The sequence below is a fragment of the Monopterus albus genome, unplaced genomic scaffold (assembly GCF_001952655.1).
Source record: "Monopterus albus unplaced genomic scaffold, M_albus_1.0 scaffold215.1, whole genome shotgun sequence".
Taxonomy (NCBI): domain Eukaryota; kingdom Metazoa; phylum Chordata; class Actinopteri; order Synbranchiformes; family Synbranchidae; genus Monopterus; species Monopterus albus.
In genome coordinates, this window is record NW_018128095.1 from 145,625 (window position 1) to 165,094 (window position 19,470).

The following is a 19,470-nucleotide window of genomic DNA, read 5'->3' on the forward strand; positions in this document are numbered from 1 at the left end:
TGATGAAGCCTATCTTTCGCTTGGATTCACGGTAGGAATGGTGGGGGCAGAGGAGGGACCCATGTGTGTCTTGTGTCTTAAACCACTGGCAGCAGACAACATGAAACCTAACAAATTAAGAAGACATTTAGAGACAACACACCCCAGTCAATTGCTGAGCAGCTCATTCTCCCTGCTGCTGTAGACATGGTGTCGATTATGCTGGATGAGACAGGTGCTGCAAAATTGAAAACTATCCCCCTGTCAAACGATACAGTTGCACTTATATTTTATCCGTTTTCAACTTAGTGTTATTTGATAATTCAATCAATTTGAAATTTTAAAACTGGCCAATTTCGTTATAATTTTTTGTCAAGTGGGGCTTAAAAATTCGCCCACCCTCTTAAGTGGGGAATGACAAAAAATGTTTGAGAACCACTGCTCTAGAGAAAGTTGGCAAAAGAGTTTCTGCTCAGGTTTTGGGGAAAACCTGCCCGAGAACCCTCATGTATTTACGTTTCCTTCAGTGTCACAGGGATTTAGTGGCAGTTGTGTGTATGTCCACGGGGGGCACTGCACACAGTAGCTGCTCATTCTGCCGCTGACGATGGAGACACTAAATAAACTTGATAATCTTGGCCGACATACAGGATCAGTAGACTTACAGTAACCTAGTTAACATTCCTATTATTTGTCATTAAAATGAGCACATTCTTGACCAGTTCGAACAGCTGTGACAGCTGTATCTGAGCGAACATGCTGTGAATGAACAGTGTGCCCTCAGTGTTTCATGTGATAATGACACTAAATGTCCACATTCACCTCGATGAAACACACTCCTGTGTACTTGTCAACATCTGTTGCTGTTTAGTATCACACACACTCACCACTCTGAGATTCCTCTAAGCTCCATTTAAATGCTAGAACTGATCCCTCAGTGGTCCACAACAAGAACCTGACCATCAAACAGTTGTGATGCTGTGGCCTACAAGTTTAAAACTGAAAGTGTAAGGCTACAGAGACAAACCTCAAAGACCTTTTAAAGTTCAGGAGCCTCCACTGTTGTCATCAGTCTGGAAGGTAATGTGGGAATCTCTTCATGTAGCTTGGTCACAGATACATTCGTAAAGATTGGCACTAATGAGAGATGAACTCTTACTGCTTTAAAAACTAGAAAGCAGCTTCTACAATATCTGTGACATTTTGTAGCAGTAGGATGATTTTTTTTTTAAATCAGTTAAACACTTTTCATTGTTTTTATATCTTAGTTTTCATGCTGAACACCAGTGTAAATACTGTAGCTGATAATGTATGATTAAAAAAGACATCTGTATTGGAAATAAAACTGAAATACTGTCTGACTTGCTCAGCATGTTTCTATTTTTTCTGTATGAATGTTTCCACACAGTGATAATCAGTTACTGATCCATTCAAACTGAATCAAGTCATTATTGATCATCACAGATGTTTCTGTAGGATATCTTTAACCCAGACTCTCCCTGCAGCTGTTTGTCAGTTCGCCCCCAGGGCTGATGGGAGTTGGAGTCTTTTGTGAAACACAGGGGTTTTTGTGCATTTACTGTTTGTGCTGCAGACTTGGGTCCATGTGACTGAGCCGTGATCAAATGCAACAACAATGGTGTCTTTCACAGTCACATTCCTGCAAACTTCACATAAGCCAGACTCAGTTTGTCTTCACAAGCAGCTGCTCTCATCATCCTGGCTCCCACGGACATTATTATAGACCCTGTTAAAATGGGCTGTCTACAGGTGAATGGGTTTGTGAACGTACCCGAGTCTCTCCTCTTCTTTTTTTCGTAGGTTAAAATCTCTCTGAATCACCTCCCACACATGTTTGGCTTCTTCATCGGTCAGACGGGAAAGATCCAGTTTACGCTCCATGACACTGAAATAGTCAATACATTCAGATTAAACAAAAGCTGCAAGAACAGATTACTTTTGTTCTCAGAGAGCAAAATGATCCCAATAGACAAAATGGCAGGAGTTAGTTTTAACGCTAACCCAGCTCCTGGAAAACGTTTACAACTTCTGGTTGACCTTTCCACCATCTTGTCTGCAGGCAGGTCCTGCTCCATACTTTGAGAATCGTGTTACAAATATTTAGTGTAAATATTTTTTTTAGCACAAAGTTGAAATATTTCAAGAAAAAAATTCATAATATTATACTACGTTGATATCATCTGGACACAAACAAGCCATGAAACAAAAGTCTAAATGACTTTCACTGGATTTTAAGTTAGAAAATGTTATTCAGTTTAACGTTCAAGCTGAAAACTCCCTGCACAAACTGTCAGTTTAAATACAAGCCGAGCTGTGGTGATGTTCTGATTTCCGCTGCAGTTGGTCACCACACCCTGACGTTCAAAAAGTTCAGATCTGTTGTTTGATCCAGTATTGGTTAGTTGATCCATTTTTTGACAGAAATGGTTTTGTAGACACATCAAATTATCAGTTCTGCTGTGAAATGTAACATTTTACAGATTAAAGGATTAAAACAATTATTAAAGACAAGTAAATGGAAATACCGAGTTAGTGCATCAAACAGTTCTACGCTAACACAGTGAATGAAAAGACCTGACAGTAACTTTACATTGATGAAATGAAAGTTATAAAGGTTACAGTGATAAAGAAAGTCAACAACTGGGGTTAAAGTGCAGAGATAACAGACTGACCGTGTGTCTTCAGCTGGAGTGGTGAAACACCCAAGCGTAACCGAGAATCTGCTGATCACATGATGAACGTCCAGCTGATGACAAGCCACAGATGTAGGCAGCAACACAGTACACATGCTGGAATACAAAGAAGTCCACAGTGAAACGCACAAGCTGCTGTGAAGGAAAATCTGACATTTTCAGACTTAAAATATATTTTTTGGAAAAACCTTGAGACAAAAGAAAAGTACTAATTCAAGAGAAAAATGTAATTTTATGAGGTGAAAGTTGATATTAAGAAATAAAGTTGTAATAATTTAATGTGACAGAGACATAAACATGTTTAGAATGTGTTTTTGAGCAAAGCTCATGGTCTTCCTCCTGCTCAGTCAGCAGAGTGTAGCTATTGACTGTGGCCACTGGAGGGCGCTGCAGGTCCGGCTGCACAGTGGATGAGCTCATTGCTAACACTACTAGTAAGCCTAGTATTAAGAGAGGAAAACAACACAAAATATACCGTAGCTACAACAAAAACTGAAAAATAATTAATAAAAATGAAGAAAACCTGTGGCATTAAAAAGGAATGAAATTGTTTTAACAAATCATTTTTAAAATTAATACATACTCTATTGTTAAATTAAAAACTTGACGTTACAATATGTAACCTAAAAGGTATAGCTGACATTCCTGGAAAAAAAACAGCAAGAGGAAGTTGGATTTTGAAAGAACACACACTGCCTTGAGTACTTACAGATTACTTACAGGTTGTCACTCTAATAAACACTTAACCCACGATAGTATGATTGGACAATAACCCTCAGTGAAATACCTGTAAATATATCTTGTACAGATTATACAGATTCATACAGGTCTCTAGTTTTAAATACTCTATTTTTATTCCTATTTATCTCATTTCAATGAGCATTCCTTTGTCTGTCTGTCTGCATTGTTTACTGCGTGTCTATACTGCTTATTTTGCATTGTATGAACTGTCTGTTGCTTGTTTATACTGTTTATTTTTGTTATATCACACAGCCTTGTGCTGGTTTACTGTTTACTTGGCCCTTGCATGGGGATATGTACATGCACATTGAGAGCAGATGTACCAGAGTCAAATTCCTCGTGTGTCTGACACACTTGGCCAGTAAAGCTGATTCTGAGATTCAGTGTTAATTCTGGTTTTACTTCTTGTAGCATCCAACTTCTTTTTAGTTGCAACTTTTTCGAATGCGGTCTGCATTTGGGACTGTAAGCTGTTGTGGGTACCTTTACCTGTAAAAACACAGCAGTAACACGTCTGCCTGCTTTGTCCTTTCGGGAGACTCGTGGCTCGTGCAATAAGTGCAAAGGCAGAGTTCGCCCAAGTAGGAAGTTAGGTTGAGAGGCAGGTAGGCCATCCAATGGTTTTGCTCTGACCGGGTGAAATTACTGGTCAGGAGTTTACAGCCCTGCTGCTGCCACAGATGGTGCTGATGTATTTATTGCCATTGGGATGAAAAGAAAATTTCAAGAAATATAACAAAAATGCTTCTGAAAAGAATCGCCAACCCTACGTTTAAGGTAGCACTAGCATGATGGCCCAAATCAGTCAACTCTGCTTTGCCCACTGCTCCCTCTTCCTGCTCCACTGTGCTTTATTATGACCTGCCACGCTCCGCCCAGCTATTCACATATTTGTTGTTATGAAATCAGAATAAATGAGAATGCAACAAAACCCCACTGATCAAGCAGAAATCTGCTGTACCCAACCAGATATGATCTGCAGGCTGAAATGAGACCTACAAGCTCACATAGCTCAAGAGGATTTAGACACGACATCTTCATTTGCTGTCCATTAAGTCTGTTTTGTATGAAACTTTGGGTTTCTGTGTGGGGTCAGAGGTTGCCATGTTGGGTACAAAGATGAGGACAAATTTAGGGTAATATCAGGGACTTGTGTAAGTATTACCAGTGTCTTTGTAATACTGTACATTTAAGATGCATCTATGCTGTTGTTCACTTGTGAAGTAAACTATCTGAAATGGGAACTGCTGAGTCCTGGTCCTTCTTTCAACTTTCACAAGACAGAAAAACTCTCTCTTTAATGACTCTTGATGTTTATTTTTAAATTAATTTTGTCTCACTGTCTCGACATTGTTTCATTTTACTATATTTTTCTTGCTCAATTTCTTCATTTTTTATTTTATATTTCTATAAGTTTATACTTGACAAAATTTTTCTTTAAATGTTTTTCTAAATTTAGTTTTTTCTTCAGTGCGTTAGTACTGATAGCATATAGCAAATAATTACATTGTATGGTGAATGAAAATCTTCTCTGCAACAAAAATTTAATTCCTGGGATCATTTGAACAAATGTTATTTTACTTTTCTATATAAGAATCTACCACTTAGACATAGCGACAGGTGTGTTTGTGTCACCTGTTCCTTCATGAGGAAGTAGATCACAGAGTCAAATGACGGTACTACTTTTGGCGAGGATCAACAGAACAATGCTGGCGAAGGGGCTGAAGAGACGTGGCTGACAGAAGGTGGCCATCATGACAATGACGCCATACGACATCCAGTAGAGAAGGCAACACACCGCCATGGTGATGACCATGTAGAGGATGTGAAACTCTGTGGTGAGCCACTGGGCATCTGATAGGACCCAGCTGACAGATGAAATGCAGGGCAGCAATGATCAGAACCTGAAAGATGAAACCAAGGACAGAAAGGATCACCAGTTTCATAAACATGACTATTTACTACACATTTTGATAAAAGAGGACTTTAAAAATAAACTTACTTCAGCTTAGAGAACAGTTCAATTCTTTCCACTGAACAATCAACTGATTATTCAAGAAAGCACCTGTCAGATGTATTGATAATGAAAAAGATGGTTCCAGCCTTACAATTGAATAGTACAACCCTACCTGAAGTTGTATGCAAATTGATCAATTTGCAACAAACGTCCAAAACTAAAATATATAAACATACAACAATATAAACTGTGTGTGCATATATATTTATAACTACTCTATCTTTGTTTTCCTAATAGACATTCTTTCTCTTTTCTTGTTCTCTCCGTCTTATCTTGCTTACTCATTGCCCTACAGAAGAACATGGTATATGCACACCGAGAGCCACTTTACCGGAGTCAAATTCCTCGTGTGTCCAACACACCTGAACAATTTCTCCGTCCATATCAACGAGCAGCTGGTCCCCAGCCCCTCCAGACCATGGCTGCCCACCAATAGTTTGGGGCCCATTTGTTGCACATCATCAGGTTGCTGCAATGGTCGCAGGACAGGATGGACAACACAATCAGAGACATGATACCTGAGGACAAAGATGGGAAATGTTTGGGTTAAAATATGAAGACAAGGGAAAAATTAAGAACTCTGAGAAAAAGAATGAAGTAACTCAGCACAGACTGAAACTTGCCTCAGCCCGGTGCTGCAGAATTTGTTTACTCGTTTTGCGGAAATTACCTGCTACATCTTCCTGTTTTCAAAATAGAGATCTCATGCACTGCGTTATTTTACAAAATAAATATCAGCTCCACATGCAGCTGAAAACAAGTCACTGTTATGACTTGTCTCCTTAGTTATTCTGCTTTATTTATTCCTGAATTAACTTGTCTCTCTTCAGATCACATTCAGACAAATCTGCAGCACAAATACCACAATCAACCTTACTCAGTGACACCAGGAGATCTGCTTCTGTGTGTAATGTGGTAACGAACATTACAGCCTCTATGAGCTGGTAATAACTGAGTTTTTGTTTGGTGTCCAAGTATGAAACCTGACCAGAGACTTTCACCTCAGTAAATATTTGCTCAGATCTGTGCTGGGTCAGCCACAAGTTGGATCAATACAGACCCAGAGTGTGTTTAACACTACATTTCTTTCTAACCCTTAGTTTTCTCTGCCATTATGTTGCTAATTTTTCTGTTAACTGATATGTGTATCCGGTATGTTTTAAAAGTGTGAGCCGAGGAAACGTGACAGAGACAGAGACAGAGCCCTGACCTTTGATCCAAGCAGCATCCCACACATCACCTGCTCATTTACACTGATGACGAATTTCTAAACAGCTCAGGAACAAAAGTTCATACGGTCACTGTTGATGTCGCAGTGATGGTTGAGACAAATATTTTATCAGTGTTACTCCAGGGGCTAAAACTGGAAAGTCCAGTTTCATACAGAAAGGCTCCTGAATCTACAAAAGAGCAGATGTCCTGGAACGAGCGTCTAACAGGGTCTAAACCAAGCTTAACATCACTCTGGGAATAGCGCTGGTTTAACTTAATTTAATACTGTGCTTCTAATATTTTATACATAAAACAAGGCTTTTAACAATATCACACTGTGGAAAATATGTACATTTTTCTACAAAAAGCTCATTTTTGTTCAATAAAAGAAGCCGAAGCACCAAACATAAGCAGCCACACAACAGAGAGTAAGGAACATTTCAGACAAAGGTGGCGCTCTTGCTGTGACAGCTAGAATATTAAATGGAAACCTATTGCCACTTATGAAATTCACAAGTTTTAATCTACTATAACGGCTGGTGTCATGAAGTTGATCTGTCTAAGAATATGAAAAGTAAAGGATGGACAAAGAAGGATGTTCCAGCCTACAGCAGGTGATGTTACACTGTCAGGTGATCAGAAAATCAAAAAAAAAAATCTGAAAACAGAGTTCCTGTTCACAGCTAATATGACTGGTCTCAAGTTTTGTTAAAACCTCAGAGAAATTTCAAAATATAAAGACGTGCTAAAAGAACAAGTTTGATATTGCTCAAGGCAAATTATGTCTCTATTATACACTTTATGCATCTATCACAACAAAAAAAATTCAACTTAAAAGGTCAGTTTGGGTGTGTAGTATCTACAGTAATAGAAGCACCTGTCAGTAAAGTGCCCAGTGTGCAGCCTCCACAGTGATCACACAGCTGAATCAACACCTCTGTGAAACAGTCTGAACAAACTGATCATCATCACTGTTGTGGAGAAGGATTTACTGTTAGATTAGCCTGTCTTAGTGTGAGACAGGGGTTCCTAACAAACTGACTACTGCGTGTCCTACATCAGAGACGTGCAGCTGCCTGAGTCAAAACAAACATGTCCCACTCAGCCTGAGGACTCATACTTTGACCCTCTGGTCAATATTGCCCTGAACACAAAGCGACACACTGAGACACTGAAGGACTGTGCTGATCTGGTTCTGAGCTCGGACGTCTGGATCACAGTGGGGCCCACAATGAAACCAGCTGCTGCTCTGCTGCTGATTCTACTGCACGGCTGCCTGGCAAACCATGGTAACGCGGCTTGATCTCATTCTCCTCATTACTGTGGTACAAGTTGTCACTGTACTAGCTCTAATACAAGTAGGAAAAGTACTAGAAAGTGTCAGTAATACTGGGAGCAGAGGTAGAAGTAGTGGCAGTGGTAGTACATTATAAACTGAAATAAGCTGTGATAAAATTTGTATTTTGGTGCATGCAACTTGAAGTGCTTTACAGCCATGACTGCAAATACAGAAACAAAAAAGGTAGGATTAAATGTATTTAAACTACCTCTGGATGATTTGTGAAGAAATAGTTCTATGTCTGGATCAAGTAATCAACTACTGAACTTAAGTACAATTTTGTATTTTCTTGATTATTTCCATTACATAACACACTACATTATACTTCTTCCAGTGCAAATTATAAGGAAATACTGTGCTATTGAGTTCCAGATTTTAGATATAGAACTTATGATCATTATAAACGTGTCACAAACTAACTACCACCTGTTAATGGTGTAATTCAAACCAGCTCCACCGCGCCCTGCTACACAGCATTAAAATACTACTGACAAATACAAATACTCAGTTGCTGGGGACTTTGTTTAATCATGACTACTTTACTTTCAGTACCTTTAACAAATTTTGGTTACCTTTACATAATTTTTCAGTTCAAGACTTTTACTTGTAATAAAGTATTTTTAAATCACAGAACGTTTTACTTAAGGATCTGAATACTTCTTCTACTAATGACCAGAACCATCTGTAACCCATCACAGTAATGATAGTAACAACAACAGTAATACAGTAATGTAACAGTAACCTAATTTCAATAAATTTAAACACCATGATTACCTGATTAGCTACCCTAGCTAAAAGCAATACAGCTAGTAGTTTCTGCAGTAAATCCTGCTTCACAAAGGTGATGATGTTTTATTCTACAGTACTACTTATTCTGACATTGTGTAAATGAGTGGACAAAACTGTAGCAACACCTCTTAAAAAGCATACAGCAGAGGAGAAGCTACTAAACTGGAGGATGACTGTGCAACAGGACCGATGATTTTTCTTTTTGTAGTTTTCCTCAGCAGCCAGCTGGCCTCGCAGCTGTTGGTCCGCAGCCGGAGGGCAAATCAAGTGTTTGAGGAGCTGAAACCAGGTATGTTACCTGTTTAAAAGGTCTAAATCAGTGATCTACAACCGTTCAGTATTGTGGATTACTGTGTTACAGCAGTGACTTTCCATTGTCAAGGTTGTACACATTCGTAGTTTATGGACAAGTGGACAGAAAAGTAGTTCTGACTCATTTGAGAAGCCTCGGTAGATCATGGGCCCCAGGGGTCAAGGTTCAACCGGAAGTGAGTCGGGTGTGATGATACACTCAGCTCACGAGACAAGACAGTACTTGATACAATAATGCTATTTTTAAGAACTCCTCAGTGACTGAAAGTCTCTAGATGCATTTTGAAATGTTTTAACTAATCATCTTGTACTGAATGTCATTTCAGTTCTACTTCCTGAATGTGAATTATTACATGCAGTAAAAGACAACAATATGCAGCACTGTTAAAGGTTTTGCTGTGTGTGACTTTCTGAACTATTTTCACGCTAACTGCACCGCACTAGACAGTGACATCATCCGGCAAAGGCACTGGGTTGACCAATCAGATATAGGGGACGATTGGGACATGGACACCCACGGGAAGGAGACTCTTTAGTTTACTTTCTTAGCATGAGTATTAACTACTATTCACTGTAGGATTTGGGGCGCAGTTAACACACCATAACGACACGCGATGCATTTTCATTAGCACTGGATGTTAAACTGTGTTTTTTAATCTATCAATCCCGACACACAGGTGGTAGAATTAGTGGAAAGGTAGAGTAGGCTACGTTAGCAGCATGGCTAACCAAAACACAATGGAAATTCATGGGCTGGAAATGTGAATGAAGCCACATCAACTCATCACAACGTGGCCGTATCACACTTGCAGCACTCCCCCTGCAGCCCCTTGCCCCCGACCAACGCAGCCCCGTGTGTTAAAACACAGCAGAAGTTGTATTTTTGCTGGACTGTGTTGAGCAGACGCAGTGGCACGAAATCTCGCCACACACCTAGAAGTGAATGTTAATATTTCATGTTGGAACGTCAATCAAAACAGCAAGAGAGGAAATGATCAAGAGACAAAACAACGTAAGAACAAAAATATGAAACAACAAGGAGACAAAATTATGACAAACACACAAAAACTATGAAGAGAAAAACAACAAAAACATACACACAAAGGGATACAAGATAGCTACAAAACAGATAACACAGCAACAAGAAGACAGAACATAACAACAGACACAACAGAAAAGATAAAACAACAAATGGTAAATGGTCTTTTGCAATCGCATGAAAAAGTAATGGCACCGTTTGCAGTTTCCTGCATAAACTGGTCATGAAATGTGACCCGATCTTCACCAAAGTCACAAATATCAACAAACACAACATTTCTAAGCTACAGCGCTTCCTGTAGCTGTGGATCAGACCTGCACAACGTTCAGGAGGAGTTTTGGACCATTCTTCCTGACAGAGCTGCTTCAGCTCAGACATATTCTCAGGACATCTGGTGTGAACGTCTTGAGGGCGTTTCATAGCGTCTCTGTTGGGTTGAAGTCTGGGCTCTGACTGGGCTGCTCCAAAAGACAGGTTTTGTTTCTCTGAAGCCATTCTGTAGTAGATTTACTTCGATGTTGAGGTTTATTGTCCTGCTGCCTCACCCAATTTGTTCAGAGTTTCAGCTTGCTGACAGCCACCTTGACATTATCCTATAGGATACCTGGATAAACTGGGGAATTCATTTTCACTCCAGAGTGGCAAGTGGTCCAGGTCCAGATCATGATAATCCTCCACCGTACTTCACTGCTGGGATGATGTTTTCATGTTGGTATGCGGTTCTCTCTTCACACCATACATAGCGCTGTGTGTTCCTCCCAGACAGTTCTACCTTGGTTTCATCTGTCCGTAGGACATTTTCCCAGTAGTGTTGTGGAGTGTCAGGGTGGTCTTTGGCAAACTTCAGGCTGCTGCAGTGTTGGTTTTGGAGAGCAGTGGCTTCCTCCGTGGTGTCCTGGTTACCATGCCTGTTCATTATTTAGCATTTGGCTGACTCATGAACAGAGATGTTAACCAGCTCCAATGAATCCTTCAGGTCTTTAGCTGTTACTCTAGGGCTTATTTTTCCCCTCACTGATCGTTCTGCGTTGGGCCTTTAGAGTGATCCTGGCTGGGCGCCCACATCTATGGAGAGAAGCCACAGCACCAAATTGTCTCCATTTATAGACAGTATGTCTAACTGTCGAATGGTGAATATCTAAAGTCAGTGAGATGACTCTGTAACCCTGTCCAGCTACATGCAGATCAACAACTCTTGAGCATAGCTCTTCTGAGATCTTTTTAGTGAGGCCTGGCTCACATCAGCTGATGCTGCTTGTGAACAGCACACTGACACTGTCTGAATGTTTTCATAAGTCAGGGTAGCACTAAACCACTCCTCCAGTCTCGCTTCATTGACTGGACTCCAGGTTTGCTAACACCTGACTCCAGCTGACCTTTAGTGACATCAGAAGCTTGGTGTTGCCCTGACTTTGTCCACCATCACTGTGTATGTTTAATGAGTGCGTTCAACAAAGACATGAAAGATCAGGACTGTCTGTGTTTTATCAGCTTAGAAATACTGTGTTTGTTATTTGACTCTGGTGAAGATTTCATGACCAATTTATGGAGAAAACCAGGAAACTGCAAAGAGTGCCGTGACTTTTTCTTGTGACTATTTTTCTAGTGCTTTTCTATGAACTGAAGCACACTCAAAGCACTTTACACTATTTCCCATTCACACACACATGCAATCACAAATTTGCTTACCGGTGATAACACCCCGAGCACCCAGGGTTCAGTTCCAACTCTCAGGTTAGAAGACGACCCGCTCTACGAGACAGAAAACAACCACAGATACAAAATGACCACAAAACACAGCAATAAACAAAACCACAAATAGATCCAAGATGGCCACAAAGAGAAACAAAATGACTACAATGAGGCAACATGACTATAAGGACATGGACAACAACCACAAGGAGACAGAATGGCCACAAAGACACACACAGACACCAAACGATCAGACTGTGAAACTCCTGTGTCGCAGGGGTGGGGCCATGACTGCGATGTCTTCGCATGTTTTATTCTACACTTACAGGAAACCTGGAGAGAGAGTGTTTCGAGGAGATCTGTGACCATGAAGAAGCCAGAGAGGTGTTCGAGCAAACGGAAAAAACAGTACGACTCCACTTTGTTCTGACCTAATTCAATAATTAACCTCTAATCACAACAATAAACCTGACCAGAAAACAAACTCTGTCCTTCAGGAGAAATTCTGGGAGAAATACCAGGGTAAGTACTGCTGACACACACACACACACACACCTGTTCCTATCAACATTTTCAATTTCTGCGTGGAAAAAACTTGTGACTAAATGCCAACAACCTCATTCTGAACTGCTCTGATTTGTGTTCATCTGTCTAGGAAACTCATGGACAGTGACGTCCATTTATGAACTATTTTTCACAGAACTACAACATAATTCTCTATTTTTTCTATCCCCGCTGTGCTTGCTCAAGGGGGATTAATTGGGTTTTTCCTATATAATGATAATAATAATAATAATAATAGTAGTAGTAAAGTCTAGATTTTACTTTGTAAAGTGTCTTTTGACTTTTGTCAAGATTTGGCGCTATACAAGATACATACAAATTGAAATGAATATTTTTTTTTCTTAACTCTAGAAACTCACACTTTCTCCATTTCTCTTATGGTTAGCACAGAACTGTGTAAGCCTCTCCTGGAAATATCCCAGTAATTAAATGTTAAACAGCAGCTAATTTATTAGGAGATGATGAGAAAAGTTTCCAGAATGTTTGCTGGAACATACAGGATGGGCAAAAATGTAAGCTAAATTTGGATGAAAGATGGTGGCCTCCCATTATTGTTTCTGCAGTGACAGAGGTGATTAGAATAGCTTAGCCTAAAGACTGGAAGCAGAGGGAAAATGCTAGCCTAGCTAAGCTTCCTGTACAGAGAAACTGTAACTGTACCAGGGTTAATACACGGCTGTTTGTATTCTTTGACAGCTTTACTTCTGATCTGGTCTAACTTTGTGCAATATTTAATTTGTAATGTCATTATGTGTACTACAAACATGAACAAAGTCCAGCACAGCTCACACACACCAGCCTGAGCACACAACCATCTAACTCCCTGTCCGTTTGCTGTCCAGTCTGTAAAGGAACTCAGATAACCAGAACCGAAACAGGCGTCGACACTGTCAGACAATGTATAGCAGGTAAAAAAAACAAACAAACAAAAAAAAACACCTAAAGCCTGATCAAACTTATGAAAACACACGTACATATAAACTGACAGAGTACGGGTATGTGTATTTTCAGGTCACTGTATTTATGACAAGGAGGCGAACTATGAAGGATATATCAACATCACAAAATCAGGGAAGCTGTGTCAGCACTGGAAACACAGCTTCCCACATCCTATTATGAGGTAACAAACTAAATCACTGACAGCCAATTAAACGACGTGTTTGTTCACCCATCTGACTGTTCACCTTTCTAATTACCTGTCTGTCTGTAGGGAGTTTAATGCCTCAGAACCAAACAGCACCTTGAAGGAGAACTTCTGTCGAAACCCTAATGACAGTCCAGAGGGTCCCTGGTGTTTCACTCAAGACCCAACAGTCCAGAAAGAGACCTGCAGGGTACCAATATGTGGTAAGTATCTGCTAGTACTAATAACAACAACAACAACAACAACAAGAAGTAGTACCACTGGTACTCATGTATATTCATCCTACTAGCTCTTGATCTCTACAATCTAGGAATGGAACAGTACAATGTTACTAATGCCAATAGTAGTAACTGAACATTAGCAGTAGGAGTGGAGGATTCAGACAGCTCTGAGTCACACTTCACTAACTGTAATATGATTCACAGAGATTTTAATTGGTAGAGCTTGTTAGGGGTCATACACACTATGGGAATAAGCTCTGCCTGCAAAGACAAGTTCAGTAACAGTTTGAATTTATTTGACCAGAGAGCAAACAGGCAGCTCTGAACTCAAGTACTTTACCTGCCACAGGGCAGCGATCGGTCAAATGGAGACAAGGTCTTTAAACTGGACCATTTTTGTCAGGAAAACCCCGCCTACTTTCATACTTGCACTCATCGGGCCAATCACTGTGTAAAGTGGGCAGGATTGTCAAATTGTCTGCGAAGCTACAAGCTTAACTATGCACACTTTCCTTTTCCGGTCAAGGCGAGGTCTTCGTCCCACCCACTGTGGCCCTTAAACCGGTCCAAACCGGTGAGTGTTTACCAAACTATGGTTTAGATTACACTGGCAACTTGGGCATCACCCTGGGAGGCCACACCTGTCTGCAGTGGTCATCGCCAGTTGCAACAGCCCTCAGCAAGGACAAGGAGTTCATCCCCGAGGTCAGTCTGCAGGGCAACAAGTGCCGTAACCCCGACAAAGACCCAGAGGGCCCCTGGTGCTATGTGGAAGATTCCGGAAATGTGACAATCGACTACTGTGACCTGGAGCTCTGTGGTGGGTATTTCAAGTACAAATTGGCAGATTATTTTACTGGTGCAACTCTCTGCCTCACCTGTCTCGGTGCACCTGTCGGTCTTCCAGAGGATCCATTGTTTGATGACGGACTGATGACAGAGACTGTAGGCATGGAGCGCTCCGTCGTCACGCCCACCAGGAAAATGATGTTCAGTCCTCGTACCTTCGGACAAGGAGAGAGTGGTACGTCCCTTGATTAGTCGGTCAGGTAACAGCACCATGCCCTTACACAGATAATCAGCTAAGTGGCAGACAGAGTGCCAACATAAACTTAACTGGTTAGAACACAGACAGAGTTGCTGCCTGGCTGATGCCTTAACTGACCAGTTATCAGCTTATTCTGTGGTTTGGTGATTAGCTAACAGGTTTACTGTCTAGTTAACTGGTTTACAGTCTGGCTCACCATTGTACTGACTGGTTTAATCAGAGTGTGGACAGCGCCCCCTGTTTGAAAAGAAGGGCAAGAAGGACGCAAAGGAGGATGAGTTGTTGGAGTCGTACAGAGGGGAACGCATCGTCGGGGGCAATGATGCTGAGGTGGCCTCAGCACCATGGTAACCACACTAACAACAAGAGGCTATCACCATAGTAACCACAGTCATAACAAGCTGTCACCATGGTAACCACTGAAAACAAGCTGTAACCATGGTAACCACACTAACAAGAAGCTGTAACCTTGTTAAATGCACAAGTACCTCACAGTTGTACTTCCAGTACAGTAGATGTATTTAGTTGCATTCCACCACTGCGTACCACAGTATAACATTACTGCCTGGAGAGGTACTGACTGTATTGTTTGCAGGCAGGTGATGCTGTACAAGCGCACCCCACAGGAGCTGCTGTGTGGTGCCAGTTTGATCAGCGATCAGTGGATCCTCACTGCAGCTCACTGCATCCTCTACCCACCCTGGCAAAAGAACTTCACCAGCAACGACATCCTGGTGCGCCTGGGGAAACACAACAGGGCCAAGTAAGCCTGCCTGTCACTGGTGGAGGAAGTACTCAGATTCTTATGTAAAAGCACCAGTATAACATTGCAAAAATGCTGCATTACACAAAAAGGCCTGCATTTAAAGTCCTGCTACTATAACTAATATCAAGAACACTCATTCTGCAGAAAATCAGCCCTTTGACTATATCATAAACTACATTAACACAGATAAACTGATGCTTCAGCAGCATTTTACTGCTGGAGCTGTTCGATGCAGAGCTACATTAACACTTCATATATAGTTTGTCCAATGTTTCTCAAACTAGGGGCCATGTAATGGTTAAGGTGTGAGGAACAAAGAAAAATAAAGACAGGAGGCACAAAACTGGATTCATTCTTCAGTTTCCCTAAGATCACTGTGACATATTGGCAAGCTTAACCTGATCTGATAAGAATTTGCAGACATCCGAAATGTAACAAGGACTCTCATGTAGACGTATGATTCATTATGTAAATTTAATTCTTATATGAACCTGCAGCTATCAAATAAATACAGTGGAATAAAAACAACATGTCCCTCTAAACTGTAGTGGAGCATGTGTACAAGGTAATAAAATGCAAATACTCCAGTACAAAGTTTTACTTCAGTATAAAGTAAATGTACTTAACATCCTGCCACTGCAGCCTGCCTGTTAAAGGACTAAATGATTTCTTAGACTTGCACTGAACTTTTACATTACTTTGCAGGTTTGAGCGTGGCATTGAGATGATCGTGGCCATTGATAAAATCATCGTCCATCCAAGGTACAACTGGAAGGAAAATCTGAACCGTGACATCGCTCTGCTGCACATGAGAAGGCCCGTCAGATTCACAGATGAAATCTTTCCCATCTGTCTGCCCACCAAGGAGGTTGCCCAAAAGTAAGAAACATGCTTCAGATGTCACAGAGAAGCAGTGTCCTAATTCAGGTTCTGCTTCATTTATGGGGCTCAGCTCACGGATGTGGGGAGCTGGGTCAGGATGTGCCTGACTACATACTACCGACTACTCACCTGCTGTCTGAACATGGTTCTGGAAAGTATGACCTGCTGTCTGAACATGGTTCTGGAAACCCATGTCCCAAGGTTGGCTAGAAAGTGACAGCGCGAATCAGACACATTTTCCTGATAGACTCTCCTCAACAACATGTTTCACGGTGGTTTACTTAGTTGTTCACAGAAGAAGTAAGGAAAGTAATGCAAATGAAAACCTTTCAGCAATTCCAGCCACTTGTTGTGCAGAGCGATTGTCAATTATGGAGATGTACAAAAGTTGTTGGATGCAGTACCTCAAAATCAAAACTGTGGAGGGGTCAGGCACAGCTTGATGCAAACATACTCCTGCCTTTAGTCATCCCATTAACAAATTAATGTGGGCATTCAGGGACTTTCATGAAACCATGCAAAACAAAACTTCAGTTTACCAAAACAGATTGACTCATTCAACTGTAGAGGACAAGCAATGTTGGTTCAGTTTAGCCCCAGCTGTGACGCCATCACAGTTTCCTACATCAACCTTAGGGCAAAGGTGAAAACATTACTTGTTACCTGCTGTCCAGCTTTGTGTTGAATTTCTGAAGGTATTCTCATGCTCTAGCAGAAGTCTTCTCTCTGCCTGGAAACATTCAAAGTTTAAATCCAATGACATTTCCACAGAGAACAAGTGCTTCATGCAGATACTGATGATCAACACTTGGGTGCCTTTCACCATGGTTTGTTGTACATTGAGGCCTTTATGCGCCTGAGTTTTCTGAGCCATCTAATGGTGACTTTCCTCCCCCAGTCTGATGATCGGGGGCTACAAGGGACGGGTGAGTGGCTGGGGGAACCTGAAGGAAACCTGGAACCCAGCAACAAGAAAATTACCCACAGTACTTCAGCAAATCCAGCTACCGATCGTGGAGCAGGACATCTGCCGCAGCTCCACATCAGTCGCAGTCACAGACAACATGTTCTGTGCTGGTAACTCTTTGTTCAATAAATAAGGAACAACATACAAACCAGACAGCTTAGTTTTTGGAGGATGGGGACAATTGCTCCACCACTTTGCTCCAGACAAATCAGGATGAACTGTTAACAGCAGACTCTTGTTAACAAGTGAGTTTCCAAAGCAATTTCCCTTTAAATTCAGGCTGTTTGTGTGGTGCAGGTTTTAAACCAGAGGACACGCAGCGGGGTGACGCCTGTGAGGGAGACAGCGGCGGGCCATTTGTGATGAAGGTAAACAATGACACTTTACATCTGCTAGTCGACACAGTAACGTGTAATAAAATGTAGCTGTAAGTCTCACAATAACTCCTCCTGTGATGCTATATAAACAGCAACAAAAGACAATAACAGTAAAGCAATTGCAATCAGTAACATGATTGTACTTCTCATTTGCAATCTGTAAAATACAAGGTCTAAAACACACTATACTGCATTTGTGAATTAGCTCAAATGACATTTTAACTGTTTATTACTTAGTATTTATTTATATATTTAACAATTCCAACTTCTAAGGTAAATTCTATATTACTACAGCTGTGTTCACTATCTGTTTATAGTGTCCTCCACCTAAATTAACAGACACTTAGACATGTTGTTATTAATCACTAGATTATTTTCTCAGCTAAGTGATTAATAACTAAGTTAACTGTTAGTCTTCAAAATGGAAAAAAAAAACAATACATAAAGAAAATAATTTTCTAAAGTCCCAATTTAAGGCCTTCTGTCTTGTTTAGTTCAACAAACCAAAATCCAAAGATATCTGTTTATTATCACATAAAACATAAAGGGTAGAAAGAATGACCCATTCAACTAATTGTTATTAAAAACTGTCAAATCAATTAATCAACTTATTCCTTTAAAGTGCTACAACTGCATCACAAGCCATGTATTAAAATGTCTCTACTGCTTATAAGCAACCTAATGTGAAGTGCTACAGAAAAACCGCTCTGTTATTACCTTTGTAATGATTCGCCACATTTTAATTTGCTTCTCTGTCCAGTACCCGGCTGAGAACCGCTGGTATCAGATAGGCATTGTGTCGTGGGGTGAGGGCTGCGACCGAGATGGGAAGTACGGCTTCTACACGCACCTGTTCAGGCTGGGCAAGTGGATGAAGAAAGTTATTGACAAGTCAGAAGAAGCAGTGAATTAGACATATGTTCATCACCTCCCGTTCTCCCTGTCAAGCAACACACTGCTAATAAAGCTTGTTCACATGCTACCTAACATGCTTACCTGATTATGTTCAGTTGTTTGGACAAATAAAACCTGTGAAAATAAGCCGTTACAAGTCACATGTGAACATTTTACTGAACAGCTTTTAAAGAAGCAAAGCACAGATACAAAACCTCCATGACAACACAAACAACGCAGCATCAGTCTAGTAATCATTAGTTGACCAGGAGGTTTAGTGGGAGTGTCTTACAAATACAAGGAAATAACAGTTATTGTTTTACAGTGTGAGCATGTGATTGCCCAGCTTCTCCTGCAGTCGGTCGGCCAGCGGTGGACATACACAAGGACACATTAATGACATGACAACAGAGATCTAACATCATTAGGCTGTTACAGTGATTGACAGTGACCTCTCTGACCAAATCAAATCCTGCTACATGTTGGTCACAGTCCAGTCATTTCAGATTCAAGTCAACAGTACTCAGGTCACACTTAAGAGTCTCTTTGATATATCTGACCTGGCACGTCTGAAACCCAAACAATTATGAGCACCTATCCATACAGGATACTGCATGTTCCTTTTTTGGTTGGTAGAAGTCACCAAACGTCTAAAACCAAACTCCTGCATCCCAGTTTTTTTTTCCATCCAAGTTACATATCGCTGTGTGGTGATGCAGCAGTGAAAAGGGACAGAAAAAAAAAAAAAAAAAAAAAAAAAACATATGAAATAA

General features: G+C 40.8%; 2 protein-coding genes across 9 annotated transcripts in view; one reads left to right on the forward strand and one right to left on the reverse strand.

Annotated features, from left to right (window-relative positions):
• Positions 1-18,607, reverse strand: part of mlpha (melanophilin a) — a 27,780-nt gene extending 9,173 nt beyond the window's left edge. For 4 of the 8 annotated variants that reach the window (XM_020619148.1, XM_020619149.1, XM_020619143.1 and 1 more), the window contains exons 1-6: positions 13,595-13,680; positions 11,832-11,894; positions 5,814-5,969; positions 5,070-5,338; positions 2,673-2,789; positions 1,772-1,885 (exon numbers count right to left, since the gene is read on the reverse strand). In XM_020619148.1, the coding sequence (XP_020474804.1) occupies positions 1,772-1,885; positions 2,673-2,788 (230 nt within the window). In that variant the 5' untranslated portion in view covers position 2,789; positions 5,070-5,338; positions 5,814-5,969; positions 11,832-11,894; positions 13,595-13,680. Of the gene's footprint in view, positions 1-1,771; positions 1,886-2,672; positions 2,790-5,069; positions 5,339-5,436; positions 5,482-5,813; positions 5,970-11,831; positions 11,895-13,594; positions 13,681-14,641; positions 14,768-15,299; positions 15,552-17,122; positions 17,190-17,282; positions 17,415-17,575; positions 17,758-18,520 lie in introns of those variants that run through there. The other 4 variants (XM_020619144.1, XM_020619146.1, XM_020619145.1 and 1 more) reach the window with 4 other exon arrangements.
• f2 (coagulation factor II (thrombin)) lies at positions 7,231-18,767 on the forward strand. Its single transcript, XM_020619153.1, has 16 exons — positions 7,231-7,277; positions 7,726-7,952; positions 9,000-9,080; positions 12,163-12,242; positions 12,332-12,356; positions 13,241-13,306; positions 13,410-13,518; positions 13,609-13,745; positions 14,290-14,583; positions 14,671-14,787; positions 15,032-15,158; positions 15,407-15,574; positions 16,283-16,456; positions 17,358-17,536; positions 17,724-17,794; positions 18,564-18,767. The coding sequence occupies exons 1-16, from the start codon at positions 7,231-7,233 to the stop codon at positions 18,714-18,716; spliced, it is 2,055 nt and encodes a 684-aa protein (XP_020474809.1). The 3' UTR covers positions 18,717-18,767.
• Positions 18,768-19,470: the final 703 nt, after the last annotated feature.

What these genes read in the sequence shown, in the direction of transcription:
- f2 (XM_020619153.1), top strand. Translation starts at nt 7,231, where the DNA reads ATGAAAAGTAAAGGATGGACAAAGAAGGATGTTCCAGCCTACAGCAG. An exon ending in GTTTGAGGAGCTGAAACCAG is followed by an intron (nt 9,081 to 12,162) that starts GTATGTTACCTG and finishes CTACACTTACAG; the next exon opens with GAAACCTGGAGAGAGAGTGT. An exon ending in GCGGGCCATTTGTGATGAAG is followed by an intron (nt 17,795 to 18,563) that starts GTAAACAATGAC and finishes TTCTCTGTCCAG; the next exon opens with TACCCGGCTGAGAACCGCTG.